The 23,237-nt window shown below is 41.5% G+C and overlaps 2 protein-coding genes across 8 annotated transcripts in view; one reads left to right on the top strand and one right to left on the bottom strand.

Moving 5' to 3' along the window:
- The window catches only part of ZNF638 (zinc finger protein 638), a 121,970-nt gene extending 113,388 nt beyond the window's left edge, over positions 1-8,582 (bottom strand). For all 6 annotated transcript variants that reach the window (XM_012750062.2, XM_012750066.2, XM_012750065.2 and 3 more), the window contains exon 1: positions 8,406-8,582. In XM_012750062.2, the coding sequence (XP_012605516.2) occupies positions 8,406-8,521 (116 nt within the window). In that variant the 5' untranslated portion in view covers positions 8,522-8,582. The remainder of the gene's footprint in view (positions 1-8,405) is intronic.
- A 121-nt stretch (positions 8,583-8,703) lies between these two features.
- PAIP2B (poly(A) binding protein interacting protein 2B) overlaps positions 8,704-23,237 on the top strand; it is an 81,573-nt gene continuing 67,039 nt past the window's right edge. For both annotated transcript variants that reach the window (XM_012750173.2, XM_012750172.3), the window contains exon 1: positions 8,704-9,027. In XM_012750173.2, the coding sequence (XP_012605627.1) occupies positions 9,018-9,027 (10 nt within the window). In that variant the 5' untranslated portion in view covers positions 8,704-9,017. The remainder of the gene's footprint in view (positions 9,028-23,237) is intronic.

The following is a 23,237-nucleotide window of genomic DNA, read 5'->3' as shown; positions in this document are numbered from 1 at the left end:
AATAAATCCAAAAGTTCTTCAACCTATTAAAATGTTTAGACACCATCTTTGCTTTAAAACACTACTTCATTGAAAAAACAAAACAAACAAACAAACAAACAAAAAATGTTCAGACACCACAAAAATTGCCATGTGATATTATCTATATATATGTTTTCATTAGCTTAAATTGAAAATACCATAAATAATTTAAATTTGTAATATAACTTGCCTTTTAAATCTCAGCCATATCTTCAATATGCTATGAAATAGTGTTTTGGATTATATTTATATATATATGTTTGTTTCTCCTTGAGAAACATAATTTATGCTCTAAAAAAAAAGGCACTGCTTTAGGAACTTACCATTTATATAAGGTATTAATGCCAGGAGATATTTTTAAACCAAATAAATAACTATACATCATAGTGATGTCCTTTATTTAATTCCCATTCAAAAATAAACTCTATTATATCTTTTCTATATACTAGCTATGGTGCACATTATATACAATTGATTTTTTTTTTTTTTTGAGACAATCTCACTCTCTTGCCCCAGCTATGGTGCATCAACCTAGCTCACAGCAACCTCAAACTCCTGGGTTCAAGCAATCCTCCTGCCTCAGCCTCCCGAGTAGCTGGGACTACAGGCATACACCACCATGCCCGGATCATTTTTTCTATATATTTTTAGTTGGCCAATTAATTTCTTTCCATTTTTAGTAGAGGCAGGGTCTCACTCTTGCTCAGGCTGGTTTTGAACTCCTGAGCTCAAATGATCCTCCAGCCATGGCCTCCCAGAAGGCTAGGATTACATGTGTGAGCCACTGTGCCTGGCCATGGGCAAGGACTTCTTGAGTAAATACCCTCAAAGCACAGGCAACCAAAGCAAAATTGGACAAACAGATCACATCAAGCGAAAAAGCTTCTGCACAACAAAGGAAACAATCAACAAAGTAAAGAGATTACCCATAAAATGGGAGAGAATATTTGCAAACTACTCTCTGACAAGGGATTAATAACTAGAATATATAAGTAGCTCTCTAAGTCAACAGGAAAAATCAAATAATTTGATTAAAAAATGCGCTAAGGATTTGAACAGATATTTCTCAAAAGAAGACATACAGGCCAGTTGCAGTGGCTCATGCCTATAATCCTAGCACTTTGGGAGGCAGGGGTGGGAGGATCACTTGAGCCTAGGAGTTTGAGGCCAGCCTGACCACAGCAAGACTCTAGCTCTACAAAAAAATTTAAAATTTAGCTGAGCATAGTGGTGCACACCTGTAGTACCAGCTACTTGAGAGGCTAAGGCAGAATGGTCACATGAACCCAGGAATTGGAAGTGAGCTATGATGATGCCACTGTACACTAGTCTAATCCAGGCAAGAGGGAGATCCTGTCTCAGAGGAAAAAAAAAGAAGGCATACAAATGGCCAAAAGGTATATGAAAAAATGCTCAACATCATTCGTTATCAGAGAAATGCAAGTCAAAACTACAATGAGGTATCATTTTACCCCAGTTAAAATGACAGGCAAATGCCTGTCAAAAACACAGGCAATAACAAATAGTGAGGATATAGAGAAGGGGGACCCTCATACATTGATGGTGGGAATGCAAATTAGTGCAACCACTATGGAGAACAGTATGGAGATTCCTCAAAAAGACTAAAAATAGAAATACCATATGATCCAGCAATCCCACTGTTAGGTATATATCCAAAGGAGGCGAATTCAGTATATCAAAAAGATATCTGCACTCCCATGTTTATTATAGCAGTATTCACAATAGCCATGATTTGGAATCAACCTAAGTGTCTATACATAGATAAATGGATAAAGAAATTGTGTACATATGCACAATGAAATATTATATAGCCACAAAAAGAATGAAATCCTGCCACTTGCGGCAACATGGATGGAACTAGAGAACATTATGTTAAGTGAAATAAGCCAAATAAATAAATGGGAATTGATTAAATTAAAAACATTCCACACAGCCAAGGGAATAATTAACAGAGCGAATAGACAACCTACTGAATGGAAGAAAATATTCACAAACTATACATCCAATAAAGGGCAACTAACCAGAATCTACAAAGAACTCAGCCAAATCAGTAAGAAATAACAAGCAACTCCATTAAAAAGTGGGCAAAAGACATGAACAGAAGCTTTTCAAAAGAAAATAAGACAAATGGCCAACATACATATGAAAAAATGCTCAATATCACCAATCATCAGGAAAATGCAAATCAAAACCACAATGACATATCACCTAACCCCAATTAGAATGGCTTTTATTAAAAAATCCAAAAATAACAGATGCTGGCATGGATGCGGACAGAAAGGAATCCTTATACACTGTTGGTGGGACTACAAATTAGTATACCCCTATGGAAAACAGTACGGAAATCCCCCATAGAACTAAAACTAGACCTAGCATTCAACCCAGCAATCCCACTACTGGGTCTTTACCCAAAGGAAATGAAGTCATTTTACCAAAAAGACACCTGTACTCAAATGTTTACAGCAGCAAAATTCACAATTGCAAAGATGTGGAATCAACCCAAATGCCAATAATTCATGAGTGGATAAACAAAATGTGGTATATGTATACCATGAAATACTACTCAGCCACGAAGAATGACTTAATACCTTTTGCAACAATTTGGATGGTACCAGAGACCATTATCCTAAGTAAAGTATCTAAAGAATGGAAAAACAAACACAAACACCACATGTACTCACTATTAAATTGGAACTAACCAATGAGCACACATGTGCACAGAGGGAAGTAAAACTTAATGGAAATCAAGCAGTAGGGAGAAGGGAGGAGGAGATGGGAGAAAAATCTCCCTAACTGGTACAATGAACACTATCTGGGTGACGGGTACACTTATAGCCCTGATTCAAGTATCACAAAAGGGATCCATGTAACCAAAAACACTTGTACGCCCATAATACTTTGAAATTAAAATTAAAAAAATAGGTTGCTTCAATGGCTTTTGATTGCCTTAGAACTGAAAAATTCTTTAACATGGCATAAAATTTTCTTTATTATCTGACCTTTGCCTTAAAAAAAGACATATGCAAAGCACAGAAAGACAAATCTTGCATGTTCTCACTCATATATGAAAGCTAGATATTAAGAACAATTAATCTCATGGAGACTAGAGTAGAATGATGGTTACCAGAGTAGCATGGAGTGAGGGATAAAGTGGGATGGTTAATTGGTACAAAAATATTGTTAGTTGGATAGAATGAACAATATTTGATAGCACAACAAAGTGACTATAATCAACAATAAGTTATGGTATATTTTAAAGTAACTAAAAGGTGGAATTGGAATGTTCTTAACACAAAAAAATGATAAATATAAATGCCTGAGGTGATGGATACACCAATTACCCTGATTTGATTAATTCACATTATATGCCTTTATCAAAACATCACATATATCTTATAAAGATATATATCTATTATGTACCCATAATGTTAATAATTAAAAATTTTTAAATGTTCTTAAAAATTAGTGAGAAGAGTGGCATTGCTTTACAAGTCTGCCTTCAGCCTACTGCAATATCGTTCACCTTTGAGAAAATGCAAATAGCACACCAGTATTATTATGAAAAGGGTCTCAGGAGTCCCCAGTCCACACTTTGAGAACAATTCATCTGGTCACAGTTTACCCATACAAAAGGTCTGGATACACCTTTTCCCAGGGTCTCTCTCCCATTCTGTTGCAGCTAGGTGACTTTGTCAGCCCCATAGCAGAGGGAGGCTCTGATTTCCACAGGTACCAGTAGAGGGCAAGAATAAGCTATGAGGCAGATGGTTAGGTGAAAGCCTATACATTAAACTATGGGGCCCTTGGTCCCTGTGCAAAAAAGAGTTCACATAGCAGGCCTGAGACTACTATCCTTTGAAAGTCCTACTGGCAAGGCTGGCTCATGGCTAGTGCCTCGGAACTTTTATTTCAGGCAGGTTCCCACCATTCCCTAACTGGTAAGAATGGCTCACTGTGTCTAAACATTGTTCATACAATGTGGTTTATACTAAATATCTGTTTTCCTTCTAGAAGTCTGGAGTTTTGGTACATGTTAGGCAAAAGATGCCTATGTAACCAGCCCCCATTAAAAACCCTTGGGCACTGAGTCTCTAATGAGCTTCCCTGGTAGACAAACTTTATACATGTGGTCATAACTATTAAGTACATCCTATAGAACCCCTCTTAGAAGCTTGTACCTGTTTTCCTATACACTCCACCCCATGCACCTTTTCCCTTTATCAAGTTTGCTTTACATCCTTGCCCTGTAATAAGAAATAGCTGTGAGTACAACTATACGCTAAGTCCTGTAAGTCATAGTGAATCACTGACCCAGAGGGTGGTCTCAGGGACTCTCAAACGTTCCCTTTTGCTGGCCCTGCTTCCAGGATTATATCCTACACTGCAGAGGACTGGAAGCTTCTCCTTGAAGAAAATGAAAAGTCAAAGAGAGGCCGAGAGTGGTGGCTCATGCCTATAATTCTAGCACTCTGGCAGGCTGAGGCGGGCAGATTGCTCCAGGTCAGGAGTTCGAAATCAGCCTGAGCAAGAGCGAGACCCCATCTATACTATAAATTGAAAGAAATTAATTGGCCAACTAATATATATAGAAAAAATTAGCCGAGCGTGGTGGTGCAAGCTTGTAGTCCCAGCTACTCGGGAGGCTGAGGCAGAAGGATTGCTTGAGCCCAGGAGTTTGAGGTTGCTGTGAGCTAGGTTGACGTCACGGCACTCACTCTAGCCAACAAAGCGAGACTCTGTCTCAAAAAAAAAAAAAAAGAAACTCTAAAAACAAAAACTACAATTAGTACCTAAAAAAGTAAGAAAATATATTGCACTCATAAAATAAGAGCACGAGGCTATGAAAAGAAGCAATCAGAGGACAAGAAAAAGCTCTACAAATTTAAAATATGATGACCAAAATGAAATACTGAATACAAGGGCTTAGAAGAGTTGAAAAAATTGTCCACGGAAGCTGAAAAAAATTAAAAGAGAGATGGAAAATAGAGAAGAGATGCTAAAAAAATTAAAGGATTGATCTAAGCGGTCCAAAATTCAACTGAAGGAGAAGAGAATATATGGAAAAGAGGAAATTACCAAAATAAATCTCACTATTTCACCACCCAAAGGGGAGGGTGTCAGGTTGAAAGGACCCAAGTGCTGAGCACAATCAATGAAAAAAAGAATCACACCAAGAACACATAATTGTAAAATTTCAGAATACCAAAGAGAAGATAATACTAAAAAGCTTTCAGAAAGTTCCCATTTATAAAGGAATGAGGAATTTGCTGATGTCAAATTCCTTAACGGCAATACTAATAGCAGACATACTAGAATTAAATCTTTAAAATTCTGAGGAAAAACCCAGACTTTATACTCAGCCAAACCGTAAAAAGGTAGAATAAAGATATTTTTGAGACATGCAAGAACTTAGAATTTTATCTCTTCATAGAAAGCAACTGGACTAAGTGCTTCAGCAATATGAGTAAACCAAACCAAGATTTAGGTAGCAGAGGATCCAAACCAGGAGAAGGGTGAAGGAAAGTCCTAGGACAATAGCTATGCACCAAACCTAGAAAACTTTATCTTCTAGTCCTTCTATTCAGAATTCCATTTTAACTATCATGTTTTTAATTTCATAGAGCTCTTTCTTGTTCTCTGATGGTTTCTTTCCATAGCATCTTATTCTTGTTTTTTTTTTTTTTTTTTTTTTTTTTTTTTGAGACAGAGTCTCGCTTTGTTGCCCAGGCTAGAGTGAGTGCCATGGCGTCAGCCTAGCTCACAGCAACCTCAAACTCCTGGGCTCAAGCAATCCTCCTGCCTCAGCCTCCCGAGTAGCTGAGACTACAGGCACGCGCCACCATGCCCGGCTAATTTATATATATATATTTGTTGGCCAATTAATTTCTTTCTATTTTTATAGTAGAGACAGGGTCTCGCTCAGGCTGGTTTTGAACTCCTGCCCTTGAGCAATCCGCCTGCCTCGGCCTCCCAGAGTGCTAGGATTACAAGTGTGAGCCACCACGCCCGGCCCTTATTCTTGTTTTATAGGTGATAAATCTTTTTTAAAATCTCTTTTTAAAAAAATCTTCAAATTCTCAAAGCCTTTCAATTTAATGCCAATAAAAAATAAAAGCGTTTAACATTAATAGTCATAATATTGAAAAATTACTACAGCATCTTATCATAACATCCATTTCTAGAAGGAGAAATGCCATGATAGTTTCTGATAGTACTGACATTTCAGTGGAGAAAAATTAAAATTTTAATACAACCTATAAGGCCTCCCACCAACTTAACCCCCAAATTGCATATTTGACACTATTAACACCATTCCAGATTTGGAAGCTGGACATGTAGTTGTGGATGAAAACAATACTAAGCAAACTGGGAGAAAAATAATCTTTCAAAACTGATGACTAAAAACACTAGGTATGGTTTTTAATTTTTCTGTATTTTGCGACATTTCTGCAATAAAAGATAGTGTATTACCATAAAATAAGAGACTCAAAACTTATTATTTAGGCAACAAAAGTGTCAATATTGCATTGAAATGATTACCCCCACATGGAAAATTATTTTGGATGAGATATAGCATACCATATACAATTCTACAAATCATAATGAGCACAATGCACATTATTTTTTTAAAAAGAGCAATCCTCCACAAATTCTTTAAACCATTCTATACCCATAAGCCATACTAAGTTTTGCTTGCCACCATAAAACGTCCCCACATGCAAAAGGTAAGAAAACACATTTTACAACTCCCCTTCCTAGAATACACTTAAAATTTGAATAAGAAGACACTAACAATCCAGACAACTAGGGACTGCAAAATGATACCCAAATCCTTTAAGCTTATCCTAAAGATTTACAGAAAGGATAATTTAGAGGTGCCTTTTGATTTTACAAGAGAATTCACAGTAGCATTGGCAATTCCAGCGGTGCATTTAAAGTCCTTAAGCTTTTCCTAATTACTGAATAAAATACAGCATTTGTATTTTCCAACACCCTAGTAAGAACAATAATTACAGCATTCTACAATTCCCCAATATGCCCTCATTTTTAAAAAATCCATAATCTTTTGAACCTCAGAAAGCGGCAGCTTTTTCTCAAGCCAGCAATCCCTTTTCCTATCCTTGCAAGATAAGAAGTAGGCGCTCCTTTTCCACTTAAATTAACCCAGGGGCCTGGGAAAGGGCAAAGCAAGCTGAAACAATGTCACCAGAACTTGGACTTGGAAACCAGCGCCAAGGCCGATGACATAACACCAGAGCGTTCGGCTTCTGCAAATGTCTACCATTCACTCCACTCCTGGCACACATCAACTCACACACACGCCACGAAGACCGGGAAAGCGCATACAGTGCAGTACTGGTGTTCGGTTGCACTACGAGCAATTCACTGAATCACTCTGCTCCTCCGGAGAACTGGAGGGAGACTCAGGCCAGAAGGGTGAAAAGAGCTGCTGCTGCTATGAAGTGCCCGCAGACGGGGACGTGAGCAGTGTCCCTTGTGACTCTCGGAACATCCCAGCAGCCGGGCCAGCAGGACAGCCCCGCGCGCTGGGGGACAGCCTGAGCCCGCGGCCGAGTTCCCTCGGCTAAGTGGATGGCGGCCGGGGGGGGGGGGGGGGGGGGGCTCACGCCATTCGCCATTCCAAAATCTGGAACCTGGGTACGTGGCTGCCGGTGAAAGCACGCCTAAGCAAAGCGGAAAAGCAAAAATAATCCTTCAAAGTTGGTACTTCAAAACACTATGCATGGCTACTTTTTTTTGTACTCTGAGAAATTTTCTTTAATGAAAAAAATCTATTACAGTCAAATTTTAAAAAGCTCAAAAGTTATTATTTGGGGGGGGGAGGACCAATGTTGCATTTAAATGACTACCCTAACATCGAAAAACAATTTTTGGATGAGCCAGAGCATATTATGCAATTCTACAACGTAATTTTTACAAGAGCAATTTTCGAAAAGAGCTCGAGCTCATCCGAGCTAGTTAACCGACACAGAAGCTATGCTGCGATCCCTCAACTCGGCCCCCCTCCAAAGCACCGTGCAGTGTGCTCTCCCCGGACCGAGCCGACCCCGACTCGCAGGAAGCGCTGCCGGGACCGCCGGGCCCGGCATGAAGCAAGTGCCCGGGAGGCCGCCCGCCCCGCCGGGCGGACCGCGGCTCTTGGCGGACCGCCTGGCACAACCGCACATGCAACTCGTTAGGCACTAAAGACAGGCACACCCGGGAGGGCCAGCCACCGGGGGAATCTGGACCCGACCCCCGCGACGCGGCGCCCCGCCGGCCCGCTCCTTCCTGCCCACCCACTGCCGGCTGCCCCGAGCACGGGCGAGGGTGGGAAGCACGGGGGCAAAGGCAGCGCTCACCACTTCAGTGGGTCAGAAACCCCCGGCGCCCCAGCAGTCGCGGAGACGGGGCTGGGCGCCTCGGCCCAGGCTGCCGCCGGGGTGGCAGTCCCCGCAGCAACGCGGTCCCGCGGCATCGCCAACGGCGCGCACAGCAGCGGCGCAGCTCCCCGCGCACCTCGCACGCCCGCACGCCGCCCCTTGGGCCCCAGGGCGCAGGGCTCCGTGCGACTGGGCCCGCGCACCCCGGAGGCCAGCCAATGGGCGCGGAGCGCGGGAAGCCGGGGGCGGGGCGGAGCGCGCGCACCGCCCACCTGGCCCAGCGGCCGAGCGACGCTGCGGGCTCTGCGGGCTCTGCGGGCTCAGCGCGCGCCCGCCCGCCCGCCGGGAGTTCCTCAAATAAAAGAGCCCGTTTGAGCACGTACCTCAAATAAAAGATCTGTGAAGTCTAAGACCTTCGGGACGCACTTCTGATTTTGCGGGGTCTTTGTCTCCTTTTTCAGACAAATACTTCTGCGTCTGCTGTTTACAGAACACCTATTGAGGGCCAGCCACAGTGCTTGGGGGCACACGGGAATGAGAAACAGCCCCTACCTTCGAGGGTCTCCCAGTCATTCCGGTGGATGAGCAGATATGGAAACAGGTAACTAAGGACATTCCAATATTAACAGTCATGTGATATGGGGCGGGGGAGGGGCGAGGAGATTGTGGCCGGGAGTGAACTAAAAGGCTTGTTACCCTGGAATTCTGGTGGCCGTGATTCACAGTGTATAGCAAGCCACTCGTTACTTTCTTTTCCTTTTTTCTTATAGATAACTAGGTAATATGTGTGACATGGTTAAAAATTTCAGTTGCATCAAAAATATATTCAGTGAAAAGAAAGTTCCATCTTCCACTGCCCCCACTTCCCTCAGTTTTCTTTTCTCTTAGGCTACTACTGTTAATCAGTTTTATACATCTCCTTTCAAAGACATTCTGAGTGTTAAAAAAATTTATACATATGTGCACACTATATACACACCAATGTGTGTACTTTACACATTTTTTTGCCACTTTTCTTTGCTTACCACTGTATCTTGAATGGCTTTCTTTCTTTATAATGAACGTATAATATTCCATCATGTTGTTGTTTCAAGTTGTTTCTGTTCTTCTGCTATTACAAACAATGCTAAGGTCAGTATTCTTATTTATAGCCATTTGGCATTTGAGAAAATGTATGTCTAGGGCACTAAGTGCTTTGGTGTTGAATGCTGGATTGTAAGGTAGGGACTTTAAGAATTCTGATATATGTTGCCAAATTGCTCTCTGTACAGTTTGTTTCAGTTTTTGCTCCCATAGCAATTTATCAGAGTGACTATTTCAACACATCTCTCTATATAGTATGTTATCAAACTTAATTTTTAAGTTTTCTGTGATCTGCTCATCTTTGCCCATTTTTCTATTCATTTATTGGTCTTTTATGAAACTGTAGAATACTGTGTATACATATGCATAAAATAATGAAATGAGTCCATTGTGAATTAAGTTTCTTATCTTTCACCTGCCTTGCCTTTTGGCTTTGTTTACTGTATTTTTTCCAGTCAATTATTTTTTATTTTCATATAGTCACATTAATTTTTTGAAGTTTTAGGGATTTTTTTGTTTTTAATCTTTCTTAGAAAGTCTGTCACTATCCCCAAGATTCAAAAAGAAATCTCCAATGGTTGCTTCTAGTCTGTTTGATATCTTTATGGCTATAGTATGTAATATATTATATAACGCAAACAATCTACAATAGTAATAAAATGTGTTGTGACAAAGAAATTAAATAAAGGCAAAGGATATAAGTAGTTCTCCAAAGAACATATACAAATGCTAATAAGCACATGAAAGGTGCTCAATCTTAGCAACCATCAGGGAAATGCAAATCAAGACCATAATGAGGCCGGGCGCGGTGGCTCACGCCTGTAATCCTAGCACTCTGGGAGGCCGAGGTGGGCGGATTGCTCAAGGTCAGGAGTTCAAAACCAGCCTGAGCGAGACCCCGTCTCTACCATAAAAAATAGAAAGAAATTAATTGGCCAACTAATATATATAATATAAAAATCAGCCGGGCATGGTGGCTCGTGCCTGTAGTCCCAGCTACTCGGGAGGCTGAGGCAGCAGGATCGCTTGAGCCCAGGAGTTTGAGGTTGCTGTGAGCTAGGCTGACGCCACGGCACTCACTCTAGCCTAGGCAAGAAAGCGAGACTCTGTCTCAAAAAAAAAAAAAAAAGACCATAATGAGATACCACTTCACACCCACTAGGATGGATATAATCAAAAAGAGAGATAATAACTAGTGTGGTGTTGTAGACTGAATTGTATCCCTCTAAAATTAATATGTTAAAGCTCTAACCTCCAATGTGACTGTATTTGGAGATAGGGCCTTCAGATAGGTAATTAAGGTTAAATGAGTTCATAAGGCTTAGGTCCTAGTCCAATATGACTGGTGTTTCATCCTGTAAGAGGAGGAAGAAACACCAGGGATATGCATACAGAGAAAAGGCAATGTGGGGACACAGTGAGAAGATGGCCATCTGTAAGACAAAGACAGAGATCTTGGGAGAAACCAAACCTGCTGATACCTTGAGCTTAGCCTTTTAGTCTCCAGAACTGTGAGAAAATTTCTGATGTTTAAACCACTCAGTCTGTGGTATATTGTTTTGGCAGCCCTAGCAAACTAATACAGCAAGGATGTGGAGAAATTGGAACCCTCATACACTGCTGGTAGGAATGTAAAATGGTACAGCCACTTTGGAAAACATTCTGTTGGTAATTACTCAAACAGTTAAACATAGAGTTTACCATATGACCCAGCAACTGCACTCTTTTGTATATACCCAAGAGAAGTGAAACATATGTCCACACAAAAATTTGTATATGAATATTTACATCAGCATTATTGAACATGGGCAAAAAGTAGAGACAACCCACATGCCCATCAACAGATGAATGGATAAAGCAATGGGATATATCCATAGAATGGAACATTATTCAACAATATAAAGGGCTGAAATACTGTTACATGTTATAACATGGATGAACGCTAAAAACATTATGCTGGCTGGGCGCAGTGGCTCACGCCTGTAATCCTACCACTCTGGGAGGCCGAGGTGGGAGGGTCACTCAAGGTCAGGAGTTCAAGACCAACCTGAGCAAGAGCGAGACCCCGTCTCGACTATAAATAGAAGAAGTTAATTGGCCAACTAAAAATATATATAGAAAAAACGAGCCAGGCATGGTGTCACATGCCTGTAGTCCCAGCTACTCAGGAGGCTGAGGCAGAAGGATCGCTTGAGCCAGGAGTTCGAGGTTACTGTGAGCTAGGCCAACATCACAGCACTCTAGCCCAGACAACAGAGTGAGACTCTGTCTCAAAAAAAAAAGAAAGAAAAGAAAAGAAAAAAGAAATACTATGCACATTCCACACATGTGCACTGTGGGCCCAGGACAAGTCAGCTGCTAAGCAGGACAGGCAGTGGTGGCAAAAAACACCTGGTGGGCTGGATAAATGTCCTCTGCAGGCCACATGTGGCCCACAGGCCATAGTTTGAGGACCCCTGAATGTAAACCCTGATGAGTGTACATAAGTAAGTGTACATTGCTGAGTATATGAGGAAGAAATTTATTAATAGTAGTAAATGGTACCTTTATTCTTCTTAGGGGAAAAAAACTGTCTTTGTTTAAGAAAATACCCTGATAAGCTGTTTCAGGTATACAATAGACAAATATGGGTATGAGCAGAAGCCTTGGCTACGCAAGGAAAAACTGCTTTGCCTGAAACCATGAGATGAAATTTAGTTTTGCTCCCCAAAGAGAGGAGAATAGAGTGGTGAGAAGAGATGGGCCAGGCACAGAGGGGATGGGAGAGACAAGTAAGGAGGAAAAGAGAAGTTTCTGGGTAGTGCACAGAATGAAGGGCTAATGGGGACTTTCTGGTGACAGAGTGGGAAAATGGGCTTTTTAAAGAACAAGAGTGTCTAATACATAAGTTTAAAGTTATCTTCCCAAATCTTAATATCTTGCTAAAACTTTGTGTTCATGGGGTTTTGTAAAAACTGAGGAAGATCACGCCTGTAATCCTAGCTCTCTGGGAGGCCGAGGCGGGCGGATTGCTCGAGGTCAGGAGTTTAAAACCAGCCTGAGCAAGAGCGAGACCCCGTCTCTACTATAAATAGAAAGAAATTAATTGGCCAACTAATATATACAAAAAATTAGCCGGGCATGGTGGCGCATGCCTGTAGTCCCAGCTACTTGGGAGGCTGAGGCAGGAGGATTGCTTGAGCCAGGAGTTTGAGGTTGCTGTGAGCTAGGCTGACGCCATGGCACTCACTCTAGCCTGGGCAACAAAGTGAGACTCTGTCTCAAAAAAAAAAAAAAAAAAAAAAAAAACTGAGGAAGAGGCTGACCTTGAAGCAGTTGGAACAATGAAAAGACAGCACACAGAGTAGTAGGGATTCAGGGGTGGAAAGAAGAAAGAAGCCCCTCAGGAATTACTGGTAATCTTGAGAAGGGCTGTCCAAATTGGATGTTTGGGGTGATCTTACTTAGATTGCAAAGGGAAGGGAGGCTCTAGCTGTCATTTGCCTTACATAAGGATAAGAAGATGACATGATGTAAATGTAGATGTTTTAAGTTTGTGAGAGGCTTAAATATATGAGTTTTTAAAAAGTTCCCCTTTGTCCTAACAATATTGATCTCTGTCCACTGACTAAATCAAAATGAATGGATCCTGGTTAAGCCCCTTACCTCAGCAAAATCCAGTGGAAGTGATGTCAAATGCAGCTGTGTGGTGGATGGGAGAAATGGAAATGAATATGTAAGATGTAACAGTTTATACCCACTCCTTCTTAGCAGTAAGACTGGAGTTTAGTTAGGTATCCAAAAATGTAGGAAAATTGTTCTAATGTGTTCTATGTCGAAGTGTTACTAGAGCAGAAAATATGATGAAATGCACAAGAAGGCTGGTATGTGAGAAAAGTTCAGAAGAGTGAATGTGTAAATGGCACTCTGAGTGAGCGTTTTGGATTTCTTAATTGCCCAACTCCAGACTTTATGACTTCCACTGACTTGGCCAGAGGAGAATTACTAACCAGCCCTAATTTACAGAAAGCAGGTCTGTGGCACAGGGCCTAGAAGTGATTTTCCCAAGGTTATAGAGCCAGCCAGAGGGTGAGCTGAAAATAGAACTGTACCTCACACTCCCATGCAGGCTATATGATAACTTGTGTACTGTCAGCAAAGAGTTGAGGAATGAATGTCCTGGAGAGGTTAGCATGGTTTTATAGCTAAAGGAGTCTTGCTCAACATTTATAAATGTTACTTGACAACAACAAATGGCCTACCTAATCTTATAAATAGTAACATCCTGGGCACTTAAGCAAAATTTTCAGAAAAAAATATTCCTCTTTGACAATTGAAAAATTTTTTAAATACACGTCTCAACTGTCATAAAGCCACCACTTATATAATGCTTAAGCCTATACTGATAGTCACCTTCAGCTCTCCCCCTCTAAAGACTAACCTTCCAAATAGTACTATAATGTCAGCAGGCTTACAGGATCTTACAGAGGTATCTAAATGTTTTCATAAGTGCACGATTTTCTGGAGACGTAGGCCCTCACTGATAACTTTCAATAAGTTTCCTTACTGAATTAACAGAACTAGAAAGTAGAATAGGAGAGTCTGATAGTTAGATCCCATGGCTCAGCCACTACATTTATGTCTGCAGGTACCCAGGCCATGGAGGGATTGCTCAACTAACATTAGGCTCAGACTTGGGGATGTTTCAGGAAAACAACAAAGGCTAGGATCACTGCTAGGTGACTGTTCTCTAGGTCAGATGCTTACATTACACTTATCTAGTCAATAGAAAGCTTAAAAATTTATATTTTCAGGAGTATTATTAATCCCATTCCCACTTTTCAGAAAGGATTCTTTGTGATGATTGTAAAATGGGTTAATTCTTTCTGTCCAGCTCTAAGTGGAAATATTACAATTATAGACTAGAGACTTCTTGACCATTAGTTTCCTCCCCTTCAGACAAGGGGCTGCACTTTTACTGCTTCTGCTCAGTTTTTCAGTCATACTTTCTACAAGACCTTGACCAGAAAATAAAATCTAAATGTACAGGAGAAGAACGAAAGTGTTGGGTCCAGCGACTGTTTCTCAGTAAGGTCTTACTTAACTGGTAAAAGTGGTGGAAGTCAATCCCCTTTCCTTAGCATGACATTGGCCAGGTGCGGTGGCTCATGCTTGTAATCCTAGCACTCTGGAAGACCAAGGTGGGTGGATTGCTCGAGGTCAGGAGTTCGAAACCAGCCTCACCAAGAGCGAGACCCCATCTCTACTATAAATAGAAAGAAATTAATTGGCCAACTAATATATATAGAAAAAATTAGCCTAGCATGGTGGTGCATGCCTGTAGTTCCAGCTACTCGGGAGGCTGAGGCAGCAGGATTGCTTGAGCCCAGGAGTTTGAGGTTGCTGTGAGCTAGGCTGACGCCATGGCACTCACTCTAGCCTGGGCAACAAAGCAAGACTCTGTCTCAAAAAAAAAAAAAAAAAAAAAAAACCGAAACCTTAGCATAACGTCATATCTGAAAGCATTTTACAGAGGTTCAGTAAAAAGCAAGAACTGCATAACTACCTGGACAAAATATATGTCAAAATTATCCACCAATAAAATCAGGTTTATTATAAATGTTACTTTTTACAGGTAATATTTTAATATATGAATAACCTAATTATTATGAGGTAAATGCATAATCCAAATATCCAAATTTATATGAAATTTTTTATTCCTTCCAACTCTTTTTGGGTGAATATTTTGGCGGCTACCTTTTTTTTTTTTCTATTTTAGCATCCATAGTGTACAGATTAGAATTTTCTGGGTCAAATACATGAAAGTACATAGGTTAAATGCATTTTCAGCAGGCATGGTGGCACACACTTGTAGTCCCAGCTACTCAGGAAGCTAAGGCAGGAAGATTGCTTGAACCTAGGAGTTTGAAGTTGCAGTGCACAATGATCACGCCTGTGATAGCCACTGCACTCTAGCTTGCGCAACATAATGACACTTCATCTCTAAGGGAAAAAAAATACATTTCAGGTGGGGCATTGATATAGCTTTATTCAGAATGCCTTTTCTTTTTTGAGACAGAGTCTTGCTTTGTTGCCCAGGCTAGAGCAAGTGCTGTGGCGTAAGCCTAGCTCACAGCAACCTCAAACTCCTGGGCTCAAGCAATCCTGCTGCCTCAGGCTCCCAAGTAGCTGGGACTACAGGCATGCACCACCATGCCCGGCTAATTTTTTCTATATATATTAGTTGGCCAATTAATTTCTTTCTATTTATAGTATAGACAGGGTCTCGCTCTTTCTCAGGCTGGTTGAACTCCTGACCTCAAGCAATCCACCCACCTCGGCCTCCCAGAGTGCTAGGATTACAGGCATGAGCCACCACACCCGGCCCAGAATGCCTTTTGATCACTTCTCAGCCTTTTGGTTAAGATCAAGTGCAGGATGCCTTTTGAGCATTCTTGGCCATTCTACTGTCTGGATTCTGGCAATACACAGGATTTGTCTCTGCTAACCAAAACAGAAAGCCCATGTTTCACACAGGAGGAAAAAGAAATTTGAATAACTCCATGAGATTAACAGTGTATCTGACTTGCCCCTTTACTCCCTTCTCTTAATTTGACCCATGTTCTGTTTTACAGTCCTGGATTTTTATTTCAGACCCTGGTTTAGCAATTTCTGTATGCACAGTCCCAACATATGGACTATTTTAATTGAATCATGTATTCATCCATCAATCTATTTACCAACATTTTGTCACCATAGGGAACACAAGCTCCCCCTACCCTTACTACAACTGCAGTTAAGTAGGGATGATAGCCACAATAACAAATACAATGTAATGCTAAAGGCACATTTTGGGATCAGAAAGATTTAAGTTCAAATCTAGCTCTGCCATTTATTAGCTAAGTGACCTTGGTTGAAATACCAAATCTCATTGAGTTTCAGTTTTACCATCAAGGAAAATGAGCATGGCAGGTATCTTTCAAGATGACCCTCAGTGATCCTGAAATTGATGCCTTTCTGTAATCCTCTTGCCTTGAATGTGAGCTGAACTTAGTGACTTGGTTCTAACAAATAAAATACTCCAAAAGTGATGGGATGCCACTTCCATGATAAGGATACAAAAGACTGGCTTCCTTCTTACTAGATTTTCTCTATTGCTCTCTTAGCTTGCATGCTTTGATGAAGCAAGCTGCCATTTAGAGAGTGTGGAAAGGAACTGGAGAAGGCCTCCAGTCAACAGCCAGTGAGGAACCGAATCCTGCCAGCAACAATGTGAGTGAGCTGGGAAGCAAATACTTCCCCCGTAGAGGCCTGAGAAGACCACAAACCCCAGCTGGCACCTTCATTGCAGCCTATGAAAGACCCTGAAGCAGAAGACCCAACTAAATCAGCCTAGAATCCCAACCCACAGAAACTGTGAGATAATAAATATTGTTTAGAGCCACTAAGTTTAGGGAGTAATTTGCTACACAACAATAGGTAACTACAACCAGATAACATGTTCCGTAGAATTATTTTGGGGATCAGAATGTATATAGGATTAGAATAATGATGACAATGGTAATGACTATAAGGACTCCCAGCTAACCTTAAATTAAGGCTCAGAATCTGGCAGAAGTACAACTATCGTGAAGAAAATATTTTTGGTACTTGAACTCATTAGAAGTACAAGAGAGATTATGAGGGTATGGGGAACAGGGTATTGTGTTCCTCATTCAGGCCCAGAGTATGTCTGACCCTCATAGAAAGGGGCTTGTGAGCAAAAACTACAGTAGCACATTTGTGAGATTCAGTGACCAAGAAATGTTGCTGTACTATACACTTGTGAAAGAATAAGAGCGAAAATGGCAAATCATGTTGTCATATTATGAAAATAGTTTTGATCTCCCAGACTCCCTGAGGGAGCTTTGGGGACCCTCAAGAGGTCCCTGAATCACACTTTGAAAACCACTGTCCTAGAAGAAGAGTAGTAGGTTTTATTGAGAGAATAAGCCAGAATTTACAAATGTAGCAATGCTGATGGTGATGGCAGTAATAACATGGAGAACTAACATTTATTTATTGCTCACTATATGCTCTTCTAAGCACTCACAAAAACCGAAGAAGTGGTTACAATTATCCTTTATGGATGAGGAAACTGAGGATAAAGATAATAAGTAACTTGCCCAAGTTTACACAGCTAGTAAGTAGTAGCAAAGCTTGATGCAAACAAAGGCAGGCAGTCTGGATCCAAACTTGTACTCCTAACCACTGCACCACCCTGCCTCTCTAACAGACAGAGGCTTGCAGTATAATTGACAAAGGCCTGAATCTTCCCACTCAGCCACCCCTTCTCCCTCCTATCCCTGCCATTGTAGATTTCAATGCTCTTTTCTCTTTCTCTGCCTGGCTACGGAACTCGTATTTCTTCACTCTGCACTAAGTCCTTGTCCATTGCCCGTTGTTCATTATTCTACCACTCCACAAAAACTGCTCTTTCCAAAGATACCAAGGGCCTTATGATGGCCAGATTCAATGGCCACTTTTTAGTCCTCATCCTCCTTGCTTTTTGAGATATGGGATATTATTGACCACTTTCTTTTTTATTAAAATTCCTATCTTAGTTATTCTGACATAAGACATTTGTTTCTTTTACCACTTATTCAATAATTTCTTTTCAGAAAATCCTTTATGGGGCTCTTCTTTCTTAGCCTGTACCTTAAACATCTTCATTCCCCAGTGTTTGGTCCTAGGCCCTTCTTTCTTCTCATTGTGTATCTTCTCCAACAGCCACACCATTCACTTCCATGGCTTTAATTACTGAATATATACTGTCAACACACAAATATATTATTAATAGCCCAGCCTTCTGTCATATGTTCAAATGATGCCTAGAAATTTCCTTAGGTACTTCAGAGTCAACATGTCCAGGCCAGATGTGGTGGCTCATACGTGTAATCCTAGCACTTTGGGAGGCCAAGGCAAGAGGATCACTTGAGGCCAGGAGTTTGAGACCATCCTGGGTAATATAGCAAGACCCTATCTCTACAAAATATTTTACTTTATATATATATATATTTTTTTTTTCTTTTTCTTTTTTTTGAGGCCAAGTCTTACTCTGTTGCCCAGGCTAGAGTGCCGTGGCATCAGCCTACCTCACAGCAACCTCAAACTCCTGGTCTCAAGCAATCCTTCTGCCTCAGCCTCCCGAGTAGCTGGGACTACTGGTGTGCACCACCATGCCCGGCTTATTTTTTCTATGTATTTTTATTTGGCCAATTAATTTCTTACTATTTTTAGTAGAGACAGGGTCTCGCTCTTGCTCAGGCTGGTTTTGAACTCCTCCTGGAGTGCTAGGATTACAGGCGCGAGCCACCACACCTGGCCTGTACAAAATATTTTAAAAATTAGCCAGGAATGGTGTCACACACTTGTAGTCCCAGCTACTTGGTAGGCTGACGCAGGAGGATTGCTTGAGCCCAGGAGTTTGAGGTTGCAGTGAACTATGATGAAGCCACTGTACTCTAGCCTGGGCAACGGAGTGAGACCCTGTCTCAAACAAAAAACAAAAACAGAAAAAACCCAGTTTGTCCAAATCCTAATCCATCATCTCTCCCTTCAGATGGGTCCCTCCTCCTGTGGTCACTGACCTGGGTATTATTTTACCATCCTCTATGAGACAGAGGAGTGGGAGTCATTCTAGACTTCTACCTGTCTCATGGTTCTACTGCATTTACCTCTGAAACATTTCTGAAATCTGTCTTTTCTCTATAGCTGCTACTCTAGCTCAGGTTCTCCTCTTCTCCTGCCTGGATTATTATACTAACCTCATCATTAGTAGTTCACTCTCTTCTAGTTCTGGCTGCTGACAGTTCATCCACAGCCAGGATCACCACTCTGCACCACTCGGGGACCATCATTACCTTGTCTCCTGTGTTATCAGTGCCCTCTGGAGTTGTGCAACTCCGAGGCTTTGGACTGCACCACTGTTGAATCCCATGTCTGACTGACTAGGTTACTCCATATCTGGAAACCACTTCAATAATTCCCTATTGCCCTCAGGAAGCCCAAACCCCGACACGGTGTTCAGTTGTTATGGCTGAGTAACAAACTACTCTAAGGTTAGTGGTGGAAAACAAAAACCATTTTATTAGATCTATGGATTCTGTAGGTCAGAGATTTGGAAAGGGTACAGTAGGGCTGGTTTGTCTCTGCTCCTTGATGTCTAAGGTTTTGCCTGGGGGTGTCTCAGCAGATGGTGACATAGATTATCTGAAGGCTGATTCACAGGCATGTCTGGTGCCTGGCCCAGGTAGAGAAGATCAGGGATGCTGACCAGAGCACCTACATGTAGCCCCTCCTGTGGCGTGGTTTCCTTGCAGCTTGATGATAGGAAGGGTCTTTCTTGGGGTAGAAAGATTTCTTACATGACATTTCAGAGTTCCAAGTGCAAGTGCTCTGGCAAACAAGGTGGAAGCTACATCACCATTTAAGACAGCCTGTGAATTCACACAGTGTCACTTCTGCCACATTCTGTTGGTTACAAGCAAATTTGTCCAGATGCAAGGGGAAGGGAGGGGACATAGGCTTTACATCTCAATTCAAAGAGTGTCAATCAGGTCACATTGTAGATGAGCAAGTAAGGTGGGAGATGTTGTGGCCATCTATAGAAAATACAATCTGCCACACAAACCGTACCAAACCCTGCCTCCAAGCCCAGTCTCCCCACCTGCCATCTCTCCCTGTCCTCTGTGCTCCAGCCACACAAACTCCTGGCTGCTCCCTTCTACACATACTGCTTCCTCTACCCGCACATTTCTATACTTCCTTTAGGTGTGCTGAGGGTCACTTATGGAAGGCAGGATTAGGCAAGCATAAATAAAAAATAGTCCTATAATTTTTTATTTTTTTTTTTTGAGACAGTCTTACTCTGTTGCCCGGGCTAGAGTGCCATGGCATCAGCCTAGCTCACAACAACCTCAAACTCCTGGGCTCAAGCGATCCTCTTGCCTCAGCCTCCTGAGTAGCTGGGACTACAGACATGTGCCACCATACCCTGCTAAATTTTTTAATATATTTTTTTTTAGTTGTCCAGCTAATTTCTTTCTTTTCTTTTCTTTTCTTTTTTTTTTTTTTAGTAGAGATGGGGTCTCGCTCTTGCTCAGGCTGGTCTGAAACTCCTGAGCTCAAACGATCCTCCCACCTCAGCCTCCCACAGTGCTAGGATTACAGGCGTGAGCCACCACACCCGGCCTCTATAAGCTTTTAAGCAGAAGAAAAACAGGTGTATTTAAAATGAATCGAGCCATATATCTAAAATGGCAAAAGAAGAGAAAAATCACTCAGAGCAGAATCCAGAAATAGACCCAAAGATATACTGGGATATAATGATTGATATGTGGCTGGCTTTTCAAACCAAGGAGGGAAAAGATACCCGTCTAAGAGTCAGCTTCATCTAGTAGATATGGAAAAGTGAAAGTTTTTTAAAACATCCCTATTATTTATCCACAGGGTTATCTACTCTGCATGTGCTCCTCCCAGCTCTTCTCTTGCAAGCTCCCTCCCTCCTCACTTTGCTATTAATCTCTCTGCCTGGGACTCCTGGACACTTCCCTCCCACAGATTCTGCTCCCTCAGAGTCCACACCACCACCAGATGAAGCTGCCCAGGTGTATTTGACTCTACTAAAGGATTGGGAAAATTAAAGGAAATTATAATGTATGAAGGGAGAACTTAAGAGCTGAGTGCCAAATATGTTTTCTTTCTCCAGAAAATACCTATGATATTTACTTAACATCTGAACAATATTCGCTTAATGTTCATGTATTTATTGAGTGCCCACTATGTAACAGGCATAGTTCTAGGTGCTCGGGACAGAATGATTTAGCAGATAGTGTTGTGTCTTCACTCATATACCCTTGGGCCTTACCATTACAGTGCACACCAGCCCAATTCTAATTACCAGTATCTGCATTTCTTTACCTATTAACTCTCTTCATGTATGCACATGGGCAAGGGGACACATGAGGCTGAAAGGACATAAGAATTAACACATCCTAGAAACAACCCTCATTCAGTGACTAACATGAGTTGGTACATTACTATCTCAGCAACAATACCCCTGAGAGTATATTCTTTGAGGCCCAGGGTTCCCCTGCAGAAGTAAGCTCCAGTTATTCACAGTGGTAACCTGCTTGCTAATGCATCCTTTATCGACTGCCTTCTCATCTCTGTCTCACTTCTCTGTATTCCTGCTGGTATTTCCTGGGGTCATATCCCATGTAGACAATTGCACTCAAATTCTTATGTCAGGTCTGCTTCTGGGAAAACTCAATAAACATTTTTTTAAAAAATATTTTTTGTAAAAGGAAAATCTTAACCTCATGAAGAAGATTGTAAGTAAGATAGATAGTAAGCACACAAATGAATGTGTGCTTTTAGGAAATGAAAAATGCTAAGGAGAAAAATAAAATAGAGTAAAGGATAGAAAGTCATTGGTGGGCATAAGGGAAAGGGATACTATTTAGATAGGATGGCCAAAGTGATCTTTTGATCTAATGAGGTGATATTTGAGAGGCTTAAATGAGGTAAGGGAGTGAGCCTTTGCAAATGTCTAGTAGAAGAACATTCTTGGCAAAGTACCTGAAGCAAGAATGAGCTCCACATGTTTGAGGTACAGCAGAAAGGCCAGTGGAGGGGCCCTCTCCTCTTCACCTACACTCCGTTGGTGATATCCAGTTTGTGTGTTTTAAATACCATCTATTCACTTTCAACTCCCGTCATCATATCCCAGCTAAACCTCTTTCCTGGAATCAAGACTTACCATAGGCCAGGTGTGGTAGCTCACGCCTATAATCTTAGCACTTTGGGAGGCCGAGGCAGGAGGATTGCTTGCGTTCAGGAGTTTGAGACCAGCTTGAGCAAGAGCGAGACCCCAACTCTACTAAAAGTAGAAAGAAATTAATTGGCCAACTAAAAATATATAGAAAAAATTAGCACATGGTGGTGCATGCCTGTAGTCCCAGCTACTGGAGAGGCTGAGGCAGGAGGATCGCTTGAGCCCAGGAGTTTGAGGTTGCTGTGAGCTAAGCTGCTGCCATGGCACTCTAGCCCAGGCAACAGAGTGAAACTCTGTCTCAAAAAAAATAAAGTTTATCTATATCCAGTTACCTCTCACCACCTTCACTGCCGCCACGTTGGTCCAGGCCACTGTCATCTCTTGCCGTACTGGTCTTACTTCTACTATAATTTGTTTTCACCCAGCTGAGGAAATCCTTTTAAAATGAAGTCACATCATCTCACTCAGAGCAAAAACCAAAGTTCTTACAATAGCCTGTAAGATGCTAAACTGTCTACATTCCCACTTACCATTCTTACCTCATCACCTACTACTTTTCCTCTTGCTCATTTCATTCTAGATATGAGAGCTTTTTTTTGCATTTCCTCAAACATGCCAAGCATAGTCCTGTCTCAGGAACTTTGCACGTGCTGTTTTCTCTCCCTTTCCCTCAATTAGCCGCGGGGCTGGCTCTTCTGCCTCTTTCAGATATTTGTTCAGGTGTCACCTGGATAGTGATTTCCTTCCTTCCCAGGGCCACTGCATATAGTCAGGCACCTGACCAAGGGACAAATAGGGGCTGAAATCCAGCTTCAGTACATGACAGACAGTAGGCACTCAATTAATATTTGTTGAATAAATAAATGAACAAAAAAGTATTAAATCTGACACACACGACTCATAATGTAGCAAAAGCTTTGAAGAGGAAAGGA

Source organism: Microcebus murinus, chromosome 3, assembly GCF_040939455.1.
Source record: "Microcebus murinus isolate Inina chromosome 3, M.murinus_Inina_mat1.0, whole genome shotgun sequence".
Taxonomy (NCBI): domain Eukaryota; kingdom Metazoa; phylum Chordata; class Mammalia; order Primates; family Cheirogaleidae; genus Microcebus; species Microcebus murinus.
The sequence above is the reverse complement of the archived record's forward strand: the minus strand, read 5'-3'. Positions and strand labels throughout refer to the sequence as shown.